The sequence below is a fragment of the Neofelis nebulosa genome, chromosome 8 (assembly GCF_028018385.1).
Source record: "Neofelis nebulosa isolate mNeoNeb1 chromosome 8, mNeoNeb1.pri, whole genome shotgun sequence".
Lineage (NCBI taxonomy): Eukaryota > Metazoa > Chordata > Mammalia > Carnivora > Felidae > Neofelis > Neofelis nebulosa.
Window position 1 is genome coordinate 75,138,686 of NC_080789.1, and position 17,847 is coordinate 75,156,532.

The window sequence follows — 17,847 nt, forward strand, 5'->3', positions numbered from 1 at the left end:
CAGGGGAGAAAAGAGAAAGGACTCAAAATCAGAAATTAAAGAGATGTTATAATTGATAACAGAGAAACACAAAAGATCATAAGAGACTACTACAAACAATGATAAATCAACAAACTGAATGACCCAGAAGAAATTAATAAAATTCCTAAAACATGCAACCTACCAAAATTGATTCATTAAGAAATCGAAAATATGAATAGCACCAGTTACTAGTAAAGAGAATGAATCAGTAATCAAAAACTTCCCAATAAGCAAAAGTCCACGACTAAGGGCTTCACTGGTAAATTCTATCAAACTAACAAACTTTTAAAAAATTACTATAAATCCTTCTTAAAAATCTTCAAAAAAAAAAAAAAATAGAGAAAGGAACACTTCCAAACTCAATGTATGAGTATTACCTGATACCAAAAACAGAAAAGAACACAAGTAAAGAAATTACAGCACACTATCCCTAATGCAACATATATTTAAAAATCCTGAAAAATATTAGCAAACTGAATTTAACAATACATTAAAAGGATTATACACAATGATCAAGTGAGATTCATTCCAGGAATGTAAAGATGGTTCAACACTGAAGTATAAAAATCATATGATCATTTCAAAAGATGCAGAAAAAGTATTTGTCAATATTTGACACTCATTCATGATTAAAACTCGCAACAAATGAGTATAGAAGGAACACACCTCAACAGAATAAAAGCCATATATGTTAAACCTGTAGCTAACATCCTACTCAACAGTGCTTAAGTTTTTCCTCCATGATCAGGAACAACACAAGGATGTCTACACTCACCACTTTTATTCAACATAACACTAAAAGTCCTAGTTAGAGCAATCAGGCAAGAAAAATAAATAAAATGCATACAAAACAGAAAAGAACAATTAAAATTATCTTCGTTTGCAGATAAAAGGATACTATATATAGAACACACTAAACATTCCACCAAGAAACTGTTAGAAATAATAAATTTAGTAAAGTTGCAGGATACATAACATATAAAATCAACTTCATTTCTCTACACTAATAGTGAACTATCAGAATGAGAAATTAAAGAAACGATCCCATTTACAACTGCATCAAAAAGGATAACATACCTAAAAATATATTTAATCACAGAGGTGAAAGATCTGTACACAGAAAACTGTAAGACATTGGTGAACAGAAGACACACTGAAAAAAAGAAAGAAAAGACACAAAGATAATCCATGTTCACGATTGTAAGAATTTATCTTGTTAAAATGCCCATACTACCCAAAGCAGATCCAATGCAATCTCTACCAAAATTCCAAGGTACTTTTCATAGAAGTAGAACAAATAATTCTAAAAGATGTATGGAACCACAAAAGACCCTAAATAACCAAAGCTTGAGGAAAAGAACAAAGCTAGAAGCATCACACTTCCTAATTTCAAACACTATTAAAAAGCTATGGTAATCAACACAGTATGGTACTGGCATAAAATAGGCATAGACCCAGAGAACATAAGAGAAATCAGAGAAGTAAATACATATATAATGGCCAACTAATTTACAACAAAGGAGCCAAGAATGTACTGTAGGGAAAGGACAGTCTCTTCAATAAATGGTGCTGGAAAACTGGATAGCTAAATGCAAAAGAATGAAAATGGACTCCTATATTACACCATACACAAAAATTAACTCAAAATGGAATAAAGACTTGAACATAAGGCCTGAAACCATAAAGCTGCTAGAAGAAAACCTAGGAGATAAGTTCCTTGACATTGATCTTGGCAATGATTTTTTGGATTTGACACCAAAAACAGAGATAATTAAAGCAAAACTAAACAAGTGAGGCTACATCAAACTAAAAAAAACTTCTGCACAGCAAAGGAAACCAAAAACAAAATGAAAAGGCAATCTACAGAATGGAAGAAAATATTTGTAAACCATTTATCTAATAAGGGGTTAATATCCAAAATATGTAAATAACTCCTAAATCTCAAAAAAAAAAAAAAAAAAAAAACCAATCTAATTAAACAATAGGCAGAGGAACTGAACAGACTTTTTTCCAAAGATGACCTACAGATGGCCAACAGGTACATGAAAAGGGTGCTCAATACCATGAATCATCAAGAAAACGCAAATCAAAACCACAATGAGACAGCACCTCACACTTGTTAAAATGGCTAATACCAAAAAAACAAGAACTAAGAAGTATTGGCAAGGATGTGGAGAAAAGGAAGCCTTGTGTACTGTTGGTGGGAATGTAGATTAGTCAGCTGCTATGTCAGACAGTATAGAGCATCCTCAAAAAAGAAAAACAGAACTACCATGGGATCCAGCAAATCCACTTCTAGTATTTTTTCTAAAGGAAATGTAAACACTAACTCAAAGTGATTGTCCTCACTCCCTTGCTCATTGCCATTATTTACCATAGCTAAGACATGCAAATGAACTAAGTGTCCAAAGATGTTTGAATGGATAAAGAAGATGTGGTATACATCTGCAAAGGAGTATTATTCAGCCATATTAAAGAAGAAAATCCTGCCATTTGCAACAGGGATGGAACTTGAGTGTATCATGAAGAATGAAATAAGTTAGAGAAAAACTAATACCATATGGTCTCACTTATAACGTGCAATGTGAAAAAAAAATTAAAATACAAACTCAAAGAGAGGGGCCTAGGGCTGCTCTTTGGTTACGTATCTGACTCTTGATCTCAGCTCAGGTCTTGATCTCAGGGTTATGAGTTCAAGCCCCATGTTGGTCTCCACACTGAGCATGGAGCCTACTTAAACAAAACAAAGTATAGATTCAGAGAACAGACTGGTGGTTTCAGAGGTGGGACTGGGTATGGAAAAAAAGGATGGATGAAGGCTGTCAAAAGATACAATTTCCACTTATAAAATAAATAAGCCCTGGGGATGTAATGTACAACCTGGTGATTATAATTAGTAAAACTATATAGTACATTTAAAAGTTGCTAAGACATCTTAAAAGTTCTCATAAGAAAAAACAATTTTTTTAAAAATGTTTATTTATTTTGGAGAGAGGGCTGGAGGGGCAGAGAGAGAGAGAGAGAGAGAGAGAGAGAGAGACAGAGACAGAGAATCTGAAACAGGCACTGCACTGTTAGTGCAGACCCTGATGCGGGGCTTGGACTCATGAACTGTGAGATCATGACCTGAGCGGAAGCCAGAAGTTTAACCAACTGAACCACCCTGGTGCCCCAGAAAAAACAAAATTTTTACTGTGGTATGGTAATGGATGTTAACTAGACTTATTTTGGTGATCATTTCACATTTTATACATCAAATCATGATGTATACCTGAAACTAACAAATCATTATATGTAATTAAATCTTAATTTAAAAATTATTTTTATACTCCTCCAAGACCCTGTTCTCTCCTATTCCCTTCCACATCCAACAAAAGGATCTTGGGAACACCACTTCTTCTCCATTCCCTACAATCTGCCATCCAAGATGGATTTTTGTTTGCTTCTCTGTCTTAATTCTGCCTCAGTAGGAACTAACTGTTTTGATTTTACCCAGCCAGTGGGAAGGCACAGCCCTGCCTTTCTTCTGCGCCTACTCCTTCCTTCTTCCTTTCCTGTGCTGACTCCTGCCTTGGTCGCTCTTGTAGAATTTAAGATTTTAGCCAAAGTTTCACTACACCTTTAGCCCTGTCCATGAGTCACAAATTATAAGCCCCATGTCTAGTCTATCCAAAGACCTCCTTATAGTACTTGATTCCCTGCAGGCTCTACCCTAATGGGCTTATTTTCTTTTCCAACTTTCTCTAGCCACATTTAACCTGTCATAGATATAGTCAAAAAGAGGTTTTTTGTTTTTTATAAGTATTTTAACCTGCTGATAATTCCTTCTTTGAGCGAATATATATTATTCTTTTTTTAATGTTTATTTATTTTGAGAGAGAAATAGAGAGAGAGAGGCAGAGAGAGAGAGACACAAAACCTGAAGCAGGTTCCAGGCTCTGAGCTGTCAGCACAGAGCCCAGCGCAGGGCTCGAACCCACTAACTGTGGGATCATGACCTGAGCCAAAGCCGGATACTCATCTGACTGAGACACCCAGGTGCCCCACAATTATTTCATTCTTACTTAATAATCTAAAATGAGTTTTTCAGGTCAGCAATTTTCTTCCAACTAGTGATTTAGAAACTCAGTCCCTCCCATCTTGTGGCTGCAAACATCCCTTAGGGCTTCACTACCATGTAGCTATCACATGAGGGGTAACATGGAGAAAGAATCCCCTCCTTTTACAGTGCATGAAAATGATGCACATCACTGCTGATAACATTCTGTTTTGAGATCTCGCCACATGGCCAAATTTAGTTGAATGGAAGATTAGAAAATGTGCTCCTTGGGGCTTCTGGGTGGCTCAGCTGGCTAAGCATCTGACTTTGGCTCATGTCATGATCTCACAGTTTGTGGGTTCGAGCCCCATGTCAGGCTCTGTACTGACAGCTCAGAGCCTGGAGCCTGCTTCAGATTCTGTCTCCCCTCTCTCTCTGCCTCTCCCTTGTTCATGCTCTCTCTAAAAAATAAACAAACATTAAAAAAAAATTAAAGAAAATGTGTTCCTTGACCGGGTAGCCCTTTCACAGTAACAGCTCTATTCTGTAAAAAAGGGCACATAAAATTTGATGGAGAGTTAACCTTTTCTGCAACCATCTCCCATGTTTTCAGTCTTGGTGGCATCATCCCATCAACCTTTACCCAAATCATAAATACAGGACTTCAGTTTTTCCCTTTTCACTTAACTAATCACCAAGCTCTATCAAAACTAGACCTTCTAAATCTTTGTGATAGCTCTTGTTTCCATCCTCACTGCCACTCTTCAACTTTTTAATACTCTGATGTTTGTATATTCCTCTGCTAAAAAATTTTTAGTGGCTGTTTGATGATAGGGAATTAAATTGTTATACGTCCTACAAAGTCTTTTATGACCTGGCCCTTTATAATGCCCAGCGTTATCTCCTGCCATTCCTCCACCTTATAATTTATGCTACAGTAGAAGCAATAACAGTAAGTAGAATGAAACAACTTACTTACAGTTTCTTTTTTATTTTTTTTTAACGTTTATTCATTTTTTGAGAGACAGAGACACAGCGTGAGTGGGGGAGGGGCAGAGAAAGAGACACAGAATCCAAAGCAGGCTCCAGGCTCTGAACTGTCAGCACAGAGCCCGACATGGGGCTGGAACTCACAGACTGTGATATCATGACCTGGGCCAAAGTCAGATGCTTAACTGACTGAGCCACCCAGGCACCCCCTTACTTACAGTTTCTAAAACAACCTATATTCCCTCACCTCTTAGTTTCTATCTAAATTGTTCCTTCTTCATAGGATAAAGGCAGTTTGTCCATTTGGTAAACTTACACCCAAATCAAAAATGTTCTCCTCTATCACATCTTCCTCTGACTGACCATGAAACTTAGAACTGTCATCTTTATTTTTTATTATTGAAGTATAACTGACATAAAAGATTATATTAGTTGTAGGTGTATAACACACTGATTTGACAATCCTATATATTACTCAATGTTCACCATAAGTGTAGTTACCAACTATCATCATACATTATTACAATATGATTGACTACATTCCCTATACTGTACTTTTCATTTCTGTGACTTATTTTAAGTGGAAGGTTTTACCCCTTAATCCTCTTCACCTATTTCGCCGATCCCTCATTAGCCTCCCCACTGGCAAATACCAGTTTGTTCCCTATATTTAAAAGTCCAGGTTTTTTGTTCATTTTTTTTATTCCACATGTAAGTAAAATAATATGGTATGTCTTTCTCTGATTTATTTCACTTAGCATAATAATACTCTGTAGGTCCATTCATGTCACAGATGGCAAGATCTCATTCTTTTTTGTGGCTGAGTAATATTCCACTGTGTGTGTGTGTGTGTGTGTGTGTGTGTGTGTCCCTACACACACACACACACACACACACACGTACCACAATTTCTTATTCATTCATCTACTGATGGACATTTGGGTTGTTTCCAAATCTTGGCTACAATAAACAATGGGGCGCATATATCTTTTCAAATTAGTGTTTTTGGTTTCTTTGGATAAATAACCCAGTATTTAGGACTGTATAGAGTTTTTATTTTTAATTGTTTAAGGAACTTCCATACAGTTTTACAAAGCAGCTTCACCAATTTACATTCCTACCAACACTGCAAGAGGGGTTTCCTTTTCTCCACATCCTCGCCAACACTTGTTATTTCTTATCTTTTTGATACTGGCCATTCTGACTGGTGTGAAATCACATCTCATTGTGGTTCTGTTTTGCATTTCCCTAATGATTAATGATATTGAGCATCTTTTCATGTGTTTGTTAGGTATCTGTCTACTCTGGAGAAATGTCTGTTTAGGTCTTCTGCTCATTTTTAAATCAGATTGTTTACTTTCCTGGTGTTAAGCCGTATGAGTTCTTTATATATTTTGGATAATAACCCCTTATTGGATATACCATTTACAACTATCTTCTCCCATTAAGAAGGTTGCATTCTTGTTTTGTCAGTAGTTTCTTTTGCTGTACAAAAGCCTTTTATTTGGGTGTATTTTGGTTCATTTTTGCTTTTGTTTCCCTTGCCTAAGGAAACAAAACCAGAAATATGTTGCTAAGGTCAAGAAGAACAAAGCTGAAGGTATCACAATCCCAGATTTCAAGATATACTACAAAGCTACAGGACTCAAAACAGTATGGTACTGGCACAAAAACAGACACATAGATCAATGGAATAAGATAGAGAGCCCAGAAATAAACCCACATCTATATGGTCAATTAATGTACAATAAAGGAAGAAAGAGTAACAATGGGGGAAAGTCTTTCCAATAAACCAGATAGCTACATGCCAAAGAAGAAAACTGGGCCACTTTATGTATACCATAGATAAAAGTGAATTCAAAATGGATTAAAGATCTAAATGTGAGAACTGAAACCATAAAACTCCTTTAAAAAACTTAGAAGTGTCTTTTACTAAGTTTCTACAAATCTTTGTAATTGGAGCAATATATCTAAATGTACTAGGTTGTTTTTTTCTGTTTCAGGCTAGCTACTATAGCTTCCCTAAGATAGGTTCCATGCCCTTTCCTCTCTGTACCTTTTAGTGTCTGGTGCATAAAAGAATGTAAGCTTCAGAAAACAAAAACTTTTTTTCACCACTGTTGCAACAGTGTCTAGCATATAGGAGACCCTCAATAAATTCTATTATATGAATACATATTATGTATTCAATGCATATTCATCAAAGAGAAAAAGAGAAAACAATTAGTATATGTGAAAATACAGAGTCAGGTAAGGGTCTGAATCCTGGTTTGAGTGTGTTACCTTGAACAATTTCTTTAATCTCTCTGAACTTGAGTCTCTTTTGCATTGAAGACCTTACAGGATCGGGCTCTTGAAGATTAGAAGTAAAGTACATAAAGCTCCTAGCACAAAGCCTGGACTGTTGAAACAATCACACACCCTTATTACTAGCAGTGGTTATAACTTACATAACCAGTGCTTATAGATCTTCCAGTATTCTTAAACATATAACTATGCTGACCATAGGATACTGAAACCTGATGTTTTCATCTTGGAAAAAATTTTATAGGACTTATAAGAAGAATTTTTTAAGTATCTAGATTGGTTTATCTTAAAGCATGTTACACTTTTTAAAAAGGTGGTAATTTTACGTCTAAATCTAAGCTATAATTTCCCCAAAGTGAAAAAAAATAAAACAAAGAAAAAGTATTAACCTAAAAAGAAATTTTTTGATAAAAACTAACTTTAAATCAAACTTTAAACCAAAGTAAACTGCCAACCAGTATTATTTTATTATCACATAATACAACTGACTTAATTGGAAAAATAATGTAAGATGTACTTTACCTCACCAAATCCCAAGTCCCATGATGGATTAGAATGCAATCCTTCCAAAGAGATATTACCCCTAAGGATCATAAATAAGATGCTTTTAAAGCGTGCTTTAATCCTACTGAAAACCCTTGTTCTAAATTATTGTTCCCAATGTTGGTTTCAGATCAGAATTACAAGGGAAGCTTTTCAAAAAACAGATTCATAAGCTCCAGCCTAAAGAGCTTATTTATTATATGTGGATCAAACTTGGCATTTTTAATTCAAAAAAATCGCCCCTTCAAGTTATGTGGACCTTTAGCCAGATTTGAGGACCATGTTCTAAATCACTTTCATAAAGTACATTCAAAAATTCAAGGCCTACAATGTTTTTTATTCACACGTTTCTGAAAATTTGAGTATCTGTCAACAAAGTAGCTACTTTGTTGATTTTATTAAGTTGTGAATCTACATTTTAATTAATTTGTTGTGTCAATCCCATAAAAATAGCATTTATGTACTCTTTTTATAAATACATTTTAAATGTTTCCGTAAGAAATACTTTCAGAATAAAAATATATGCTAGTTCATGATTTTCAATGACCAAAATCTGACTACATCATAATCACTACAAAAAAAGTTTGGGCTCTTCTGAAACTAGAACTTTTGTTTAATTACCTATAATAACAGTCCCATAAACTGTTAATATGCTTGCTTATGCTATTGATATTTGAATTCTATCACTCTCTTGTTCTGATTTTATACTAACCAAGCAATCTTCCCATAAAGAACTGCCAAAAGTTGGAAAATATGCTCACCATGCAAGGAAGCATTGCTATACATGTGACTCTTCTATTTCTTACTATAAATTAATAAACTGACACTATGGTGGGTATATAAGTTTCTTATATAAACATAAGTCAGTTTTCCCAAATCTAATTAATACTATCATTCCAGATATTTTTGCACTGCAAATATGAGCACCATACTCTCAAGTGGGGTGGTATTACCAAGATTCTGGTAAGTGGTAAGCTTTCCTTGAGGCTGGTCTACCCACTCTCAGACAGCTATTCGCCTACCTCATTTTGCATCAGGTCAAACCTTCAACATGCATTATACTAGATCCTGATTTGTATTCCCTGGATTTACCTAAAAACTTACATATAATTCACCGGATGTTTCTGGATTTCATTCTGTGGTGTCTTCTCTTGGCAATCACTTTCAAATTTTCCTTTAAAAATAAAAACATGCACTGAACCAAAACCTTAACATAGACCATCTCTGTTTTTTAATTTAAAGCTTATGACCCATACAGAGGGGAATTACTGATACAAAAAGTCATGTAATACAATGCTATTTTTAATTTCATAAGGCTTCCTAAACACACACACACACACACACACACACACACACACACACACGAGGGCACGCATGCACGCGCGCACACACACACACACACACCTAAAACTGAAAACAAAAAAACCCCAATAAATTATGTTTTTCGTGTATGACACTCACCTTTATTTTCAGAGCTGGCTATACAACAATCCTTCTTAAAAGATATAGTAAAAGTATTTCTTTCATTATTGTTGTACTCTTTCTGATACTTCTTGTTTGGCTGACACCTCTCTGGATAATGTGTTTCATTAAAAGTCGAACAACTAAAAGTCAACTCTGGATCTGTAAAAATACTTCTAATGCATTGACCAGCTGAATGATTTTTATCGGAACTTGTGTTTGCGCAATTATCTCCCATACTGTCATAACCACACTTGTCAAAGGTTTTCTTTATCCTCTGTTGATCTGCGTTTAATAAATTGATCACATTTTCACTAATAAAAGAGTTACAATTCTCTGATATAAGGCTGGCTGTTGGCTGGTTCATGTCTTCAAGAAAATTTGAAACCTCTCTTCTATTTTCTCTCCAAATAGGTTGTATTGATTGTTTTTCAGTAATAAAGTCTGTTTGTCTTTGCTCATTCATGCTTCCACAATCTTCACCCATAACTCTAACAGGTCTTCCAGTAAGGAAATTCCTATTTCTTGGACTTTGGGATACATAAAAACATATTTAGAAAGAAAAAAAAATAGGGCATTTTCATTTTGAAGCACTTAAATTCTTAGAGAACATATCAAGTAGCTACTAATAATTACCTAGACTATGTTTTAATTTTTTTTTAATTAAAAAAATATTGCTTTGGGTGGAAATTTGTCTAATGTATTCTTCTAGTGCTTTAGTAAGTATAAAATTAATCTACACTTAGTTCAGTATTTCATCATGAAAAATTAGTATGGGTTCAATTTACTATTATATTAATAAAACAAAATATGCCCAACCTATATATAGTTTGTTTTCTGTAACAAGATCTAGTGAATAACCTAGACACTGTGTGTAGCTGCTGCTTCATTTAACCAGGGAAAGATATTTAAAGACTGTACAGAGAAAAGTTATCCTGTGTTAAAACATAAAATCAAATAATCATGGGAATATTAGAACAGCTTTTTTTTTTTCAACCTAACAATTCTAAAGTTCTCAAGGCAGAAAAACATATATACAAGTGCGTATATAAGTAATCTAAGATATAAGATAGATGAAAAGGTAAGACTAGATAACTTTTAAGTTCCTTCTAATGAGGAAATCATAATTCTAACATGTCCAATTTGTATCAGATCAAAACTATCATAGAACACAATTAGAAATCAAGATATTCTGGATTTTGTTGCCATTGACTATCAACAAATTTACCTGGGATTGAGTTGTTCCAAAGATTGGAGGTAACAAAGAAATTCAGAAAAGATATATAGACCACCAAAACTCTGATTTCCATTTTTTAAGTTATTTATTAAATACTTAACGAGCATGTATGTCTGCTGTGTTTCCAGACACTATGCCATATGTTGTGGGCAGAGAGATAAAAGAGTTAAGTTTACTTTTAAGCAGTGAGAGATGTTTTACCCATGTATGTTCACAGATAACGATCCTACACTGTTTCTCAATATAGGTCTCATTCATGTTTTGGACAGAATGATACTATTATGTTATACCAACAGACATAACCTATACTATGCAGTAATATACATCTTAACACCAGAGAAATTTTATTACTCTAAATAAAAAAAAAAGTAAAGGAAGGCTTATTTATGTGTATTAAACACATTTAATGTATTCCTACTATGTAGAAGGAGACAACACAGCTTATATTCTAGTTCAGGAAAATTATAAATACATAACCATTAGGGCACCAGGGTGAGTCAGTCAGCCAAGTGTCCGACTCTTGATTTTGGCTCAGGTCACCATCTCACAGTTTGTAAGATCAAGCCCCATGTTGGGCTCTGCACTGACAGCACAAAGCCAGCTTGGGATTCTCTCTCTCCCTCTCTCTACCCCATCCCCTGCTCGTGCTCACTCTAAACAAACACATAAATAAACAAATAAAAAAAACTTTGGGGAAAAAAGGAAAATTCTTAAAATAATTAAATACTTAACCATCAATAAGTACAAAGGGTAAAAGAAATAAATAAAAAAGATAATTACGACAGTTATATAGATGCTACAAGATCACATGATGGAATAACTTGTGTTAGAAGTCCTGCATCAGATAGTTTGGTCAGGAAAGTCCCTAGTAAGGAAGTGATAAATAAGAGAAAGAAACAGAATGGCCAGACATGTGAAGAAAGGAGTAAGCATCATCAAGGGAATAGAATAAGCATAGATGTAAGACTGGCAGCACACTTAAGGAACAAAAAGAAAGGAATAAAGCTTGAATAGAATCAGTGAAAGAACACCTATGATATAAGGTTTTAAAAGAACCCAGAGTATACAAAACTTCACTTTTTTATTCAAGTATAATTAACATACAGTGTTATATTAGTTTCAGGTGTAAATTATGATTCAGTAATTCTACGCATACTCAGTGCTTATCACAGTAAATGTACTCTTAATCTTCACCTATTTCACTCATCCTCCCCACCCATCCTTCTCTGGTAACCACCAATTTGTTCTCTAAATTTAAGTGTCTGGTTTCTTGCCCCTTTTTTTATTTGTTTCTTAAATCCCATATGAGTGAAATCATATGGTTTTGTCCTTCTCTGATTGACCTGTTTCACTCAGCATTATACTATCTAAATCCACTCATGTTGCTGCAAATGGCAAGATTTCCTTCTTTTTATGGCGGGTAACATTCCATTATGGATATATACATACATCTTCTTTATCCAGTCATCTATGGATGGACACTTGGGTTGATTCCATAATTTACTATTGTAAATAATGCTGCAAGAAACATAGGGCCGCATATATCTTTTTGCATTAGTGTTTTAATTTTCCTTGGGTTAAGTACCCAGTGGTAGAATTACTGGATCATATGGATAGAGCTTTATTTGTTAAGAGAGCAATAAGAAACGCTGAAAGGTTCTACATACAAAAGTAAAACTGACTTGCATTTTGCCTTGAAAAATATGAGTTTCATTGTTAGTGAATATAAATTTCAAAACTTCCAACTAGCCAGTATCAAGTAAGAGGAACTAGATTTCCCCTTTTAATTGACACAATTTAAAAAATTGGACAAAATATAGGACACAAAAGTTTTCAGACATCAACCATCAGGTAGAACAGGATAATGATCTTAGAGAGAGAGAGAGAGAGAGAGAAAACGCAGCAAATGAGGTGAACCCTAGGATTGCTCCTAGCTTACTGCCTAAAGAGTATAAAAGCCACAAAACAGGGGTGACTGGGTGGCTCAGTTGTTAAGCATCTGACTTTGGCTCAGGTCAGGATCTCACAGTTTGTGAGTTCAAGTCCCACATTGGGTGAGCATGAGCCCCTCTTGAGGTAAAACACAAGCTCCGGTGAGCCCCACTTCTCTCTCTCTCTCTCCCTCTGTGCCTCACTCACTTGCACCCTCTCTCTCTCAAGAAAAAAAAAGCCACAAAATAAAAATAGACAACCCAGTCAGAGCTCACAGATTCCCTTTGTTGAAAAAACAGAGCTAGACGTTCAGAAAGCATACAGAGAATAGAGTTCACAGGGCAAAGTATCATGAAGTAAAGTGCTTCAAAGAAAGAACTTTGGAGATCTACAGAGAGTTCTCAAATCTCCAGCTGAGTACTGATCAGCACATGCATAGGAAGTAATACCCAAGGCTGGGGTGTGGAAGGGGAATAAAACATTTAAAAGGAGAAGATGAAACAAGTCCAGGAACTCACACATAGATGGAAAATGTATTTCCATCAGCCAGAGTGGAAAACCTCATAATTCAAAAGGAATCAGAGTACTCAGAAGTGTACCTCAGCAGGGGGCAAAATTAACCATAGACTAAAGGCATATCTGGTCCCACTTAAAAAGTTAAAGCAAGCCTCGGGGCACCTAAGTGGCTCAGTGGGTTAAGTGCCTGACTCTTAATTTGGTCTCAGATCATGATCTCACAATTCATGAGATTGAGACCTGTGTCAGACTCTGAACTGACAACACAGCCTGCTTGGGATTCTCTCTCCCTCTCTCTCTGCCCCTCCCCTACTTGCTTGTGCGCTCTTGCTCTCTCAAAATAAATAAACATTAAAAAAAATAGTTTTTAAGATAAGCCTCAATAAGATCATACTATTTTCAAGTAGCTGAACTGTATCAAGAACAAAGCTTACAATAATTTATACAGATAACAAAAATTTCCAGACACCAGAAGGATGAAATTCATAATGTACATAATTCAAACAAAATTACCAGGAATAGAAAGAAACCAAAAGTTACAACCCATAATGAGAAGAAAAATCCATTAGAAATAGACCAAGAAATGACACAAATGATAGAATTTGTAGACAAGGACATTAAAATAAGTTATTATGACTATATTCCCTATTTTCAAGAAGAAAGAGGAAAGACTAGGCATGTTGAAAGAAATTCATGGAAGATATAAAGAAAAATTAAATCAAACGTCTATAGAGATGAAAACTATACTGAACAGATTTGAGAAGATGAGACATCAAAGAATATACAATTAGTGAGTTTGAAGATAAAGCAATATAATCTATGTAAGGTGAAAGGAAAAAATATTGAAAATATAAAAACAAAACATTAGCAAACTATGACACAACTTTAAGTGGGCTAACTTACATGAAATTTGTGTCCCAAAGACCAGAAAGAAATCAGAAAAAAAATATTTTAAAAGTTAATGGCTAAACTGTTTTCAAATTTGATAAAAATGCTAAGTTCACAGATTTAAGAAGCTCAACACAGCCCAAAAACAAGAAATGGTAAGAAAATGAACATCCTAAGCAATGGATAAAATCCATAGTAGAAAGTTGATGGTAGAGAATACATGATGGAAAAATCTTAAAAACAGAAAAATTGTATACTGCATATACAGATATTAAAAATGACAGCACATTTCTTGTTGCAAAAGTGCAAGTCAAAATACATCTTTCAAAAAGAATAAAAGAGAGACAAATACACAAAAGATTAAAGAATTAATCACTAGCAGACCCTTCTAGAAGAAATATTAAAGGAAGTCTTTTTTTTAATTTTTTTTTTTAACGTTTATTTATTTTTGAGACAGAGAGAGACAGAGCATGAATGGGGAAGGGTCACAGAGAGAGGGAGACACAGAATCTGAAACAGGCTCCAGGCTCTGAGCTGTCAGCACAGAGCCCGATGTGGGGCTTGAATCCACGGACCGTGAGATCCTGACCTGAGCCGAAGTCGGACGCTCACCCGACCAAGCCACCCAGGCGCCCCTAAAGGAAGTCTTTAGAAGGAAAATGTCACCAGATGGAAATCTAGATCTACACAAAATAATGAAGACCATCAAAAACAGTAAATTTGTACTTAAATATAAAAAACATGTTTTCTCATTTTTTAGCTCTTTTTACAGATAAGCAATAATATATTACTGTATCCGTAACATGTATATAAGTAAAATATATGAATATAACTACACAAAGGCCAGAATAGAGAAATGGAAGCATACTATGTTATTATAGTATACTTGAAGTGGTAAAATTTTAAGATACTCTGTGATAAGTTAAAATATATACTATAAACTAAAGCAACCACTGAAAAACAAAACAGACATAACTAATAAGCCAAGAAAAAAAATAAATTAAGCCATTAAAAAAACCCACTCAAATTTAAAAAAGGTAGAAAAAGAGGAAAAATAAACAGATATGGGACAAATAAAAAATAATAAGAGAACCTATTGAAACCCTACCATATCAATAATCACAAAAAATGTAAACCACATTCTTGACCATAACACAAGTCTCAACAAATGTGAAAGGATTCAAGTCATACAAAGGATGTTTCCTGTCCACAACGGAACTAATTAAGAAAGATAACAGGAATGCCTTAGGATGTCTAGGAATCAAACAACAAATTTCTAACTAACTCATAGATTGAAAAAGAAATCAAAAGAAAAATTAGGAAGATATTTAACTGAATGAAAATCAAAACAAAACGTATCAAAATTTGGAGAATACAGCAAAAGGACCAGTTAGTGGACAATTTACAGCACTAAAACACCTTTACTGGATAAGAAAAATGATCTCTGATGAATGACCTCAGCTTTCACCTTAGGTAAACATCTCTAAATAAGAATAATCTGGGGGTGGGGGGAGCAAAAAGATATATGCATTCCAATGTTCACTGCAGTATTATTTAGAATAGCCAAGATATGGAAACAACCTAGTGTCCATCGATGATAGATGAATGGATAAATAAGATGGGGAATATATATATATATATATATATATATGTATGTAATGAAATACTATTAGCTATAAAAAAGAATGAAATCTTGTCATTAGTAACAACATACATGGAACTTGAGGGTATTATGCTAAATCAAATAAGCCAGAGAAATAAAGAAAAATAACATAATTTTACTTATGTACCTAAAAAATAAAGAAAAAAAAAAACAAACAAACAAGGAAACAAAACAAAACTAATGGATACAAAGAACAGACTGGTGGTTGCCAGAGGGGAGGGAAGTTGGGGAGTGGGTGAAATGGGTCAAGTTGGTCAAGAGGTAAAAAGTCCAATTATAAAATAAGTAAGTCATGGGAATGTAATGGTGACTATAGCATGGTGACTATAGTCAATAATATTGTATTGCGTACTTGAAATTTGCTAAGAGTTAAATCTTAGAAATTCTCACATAAGAATTTTGTAACTTTGTATCCTGACAGATGGTAACTATACTTATTGTGATTATTGTACAATGTATACAAATATTTAATTACACTGTACCTTAAACTACTATAATGTTACAGGCCAATTATACTTCAATTTAAAACAGGAAAAAGAAGGGAAAGACATAACTTATCTGTATTAGCAAGGAGAGAAAAGACATCACTACAAATGTTAAAAATTTTAAATACATAAAAAGAGATTATTATTAATTTTCAGTCAATAAATTCTACAACATAGATAAAACATAGATATAATCCTTGTATGACAAACTACCAAATTTCACTCAAAGAAAAAATATTCAGACTAGCCTTGTATTTAGTAAAATATGGAAATTATAGTTTTTAAAAAAACCTTCCCACAAAAAAAGACTCCATACCAATTGGCTTCATTGATGAACTCTATCAGACATTTAAGGAAGAAATCATATCAATTCTACATAAACCTTCAGAAAATTACACATTAGGGAATACATCCCAAGTCACCCTACGACATCAACATTAGGCTGATTTCAAAACCAGACGAAGTTATCACAAGGAAAGAAATATAGAAAATAATAACCCTCATAAAGATTAATGCAAAAACTCCTAATAAAATTTTAGCAAATCAAAAACAAGAATGCATAACAACGATAGCATGCTATAACTAAGTGGAGTTTATCTCCTGAATACAAAGCTTATTTAACATTCAAAAATTAATCAATATGGGACAGACTCTTGGAGTAAGTGAAAAGTCTGGCAAATCCTGTCGCCCAAAAGCAATGACAGAAACAGATAACACTTGCAGAAACAATCATTTCAGAATCTGGAGAGTAACCAGACTAGGAATGAAGACAGAGGAGCCCCATGCCCAGGGAATTTGCCAAAAATAATCATTACCTTGGTGGCAAGCCCTCAGGAAAGCCCTTCACCACAGCTTACTGAGGTTGCTATATTTGGAGCAAGCAAAAAACCATCCAGATATTTCACAGGGAGATCGAGAAAACTCCCAAATACCCCAGCAGTCTGAAAGGCTGCATACATGTGTAAAGCTGTATACACACTCAAGAGAGGGCATCAGGTATCTACTCATCCCTGACTGAATGTGAGTTCTTGCACACAGAAAAAAAGCCTTATTAGCCCAATATGTTTAAACATAACCTCCAAGCAATCAGTGGTTGACCTCTAAGCATTGGTTAGAGGGAAATTTACAGTTTTAAATACTTATATTAAATCAGAAGAAAATATCAAATCAGTAAGTTAAAGTTACACTTTAAGAATCTACAAAATACACACACACACACACAAAGGACAAACTAAACCCAAAACGAGCAGAAAAAGGAAATTATGAGCATTAAGACAGAAATCAATGGAATGGAAAACAGAAAAATAACAAAGAAAGCAAATGAAATGCAAAACTTAGTTCTTTAAAAATATCAATAAAATCTTTAGGTATATTGACCAAGAAAGAAAAAGAAGAAATACACAGATCTAGAATTAAAGAAGGGACACCACTACGAACTTTAAGGAAATTAAAAGGTTTTCAAGGAAATACTATAAACAACTTTATCACACAGCTAACAAATTACACAACTTAGATGAAATGAATAAATTCTTAGAAAAACACACATTGCCACAATTGACTCAAGAAGAAATTAGAAAGCCTAAAGACATTAAAAAATATATATAGTAGTTAAAAGTCATCCCATTAAGTAAAGCAAGTGCAAAAACATTTAAGGAAAAAATATAAATCCTCCACAAATTCCTTCAATAGAGGACACATTTTCCAACTCACTCTACCGTAAAGTCAGTATCAACTTTAGTACCAAAGCCAAAGACATCACAAGAAA

The 17,847-nt window shown here is 34.2% G+C and overlaps 1 protein-coding gene across 4 annotated transcripts in view; it reads right to left on the reverse strand.

The window, feature by feature from the left end:
* Positions 1–17,847, reverse strand: part of C8H12orf40 (chromosome 8 C12orf40 homolog) — a 257,398-nt gene that overhangs the window by 22,931 nt on the left and 216,620 nt on the right. For 3 of the 4 annotated variants that reach the window (XM_058743119.1, XM_058743120.1, XM_058743118.1), the window contains 3 exons: positions 9,362–9,891; positions 9,005–9,074; positions 7,880–7,940 (listed from right to left, as the gene is read on the reverse strand). In XM_058743119.1, coding sequence (XP_058599102.1) covers positions 7,880–7,940; positions 9,005–9,074; positions 9,362–9,891 — 661 coding nt within the window. Of the gene's footprint in view, positions 1–7,333; positions 7,452–7,879; positions 7,941–9,004; positions 9,075–9,361; positions 9,892–17,847 lie in introns of all 4 variants that reach the window. The other variant, XR_009265780.1, reaches the window with a different exon arrangement.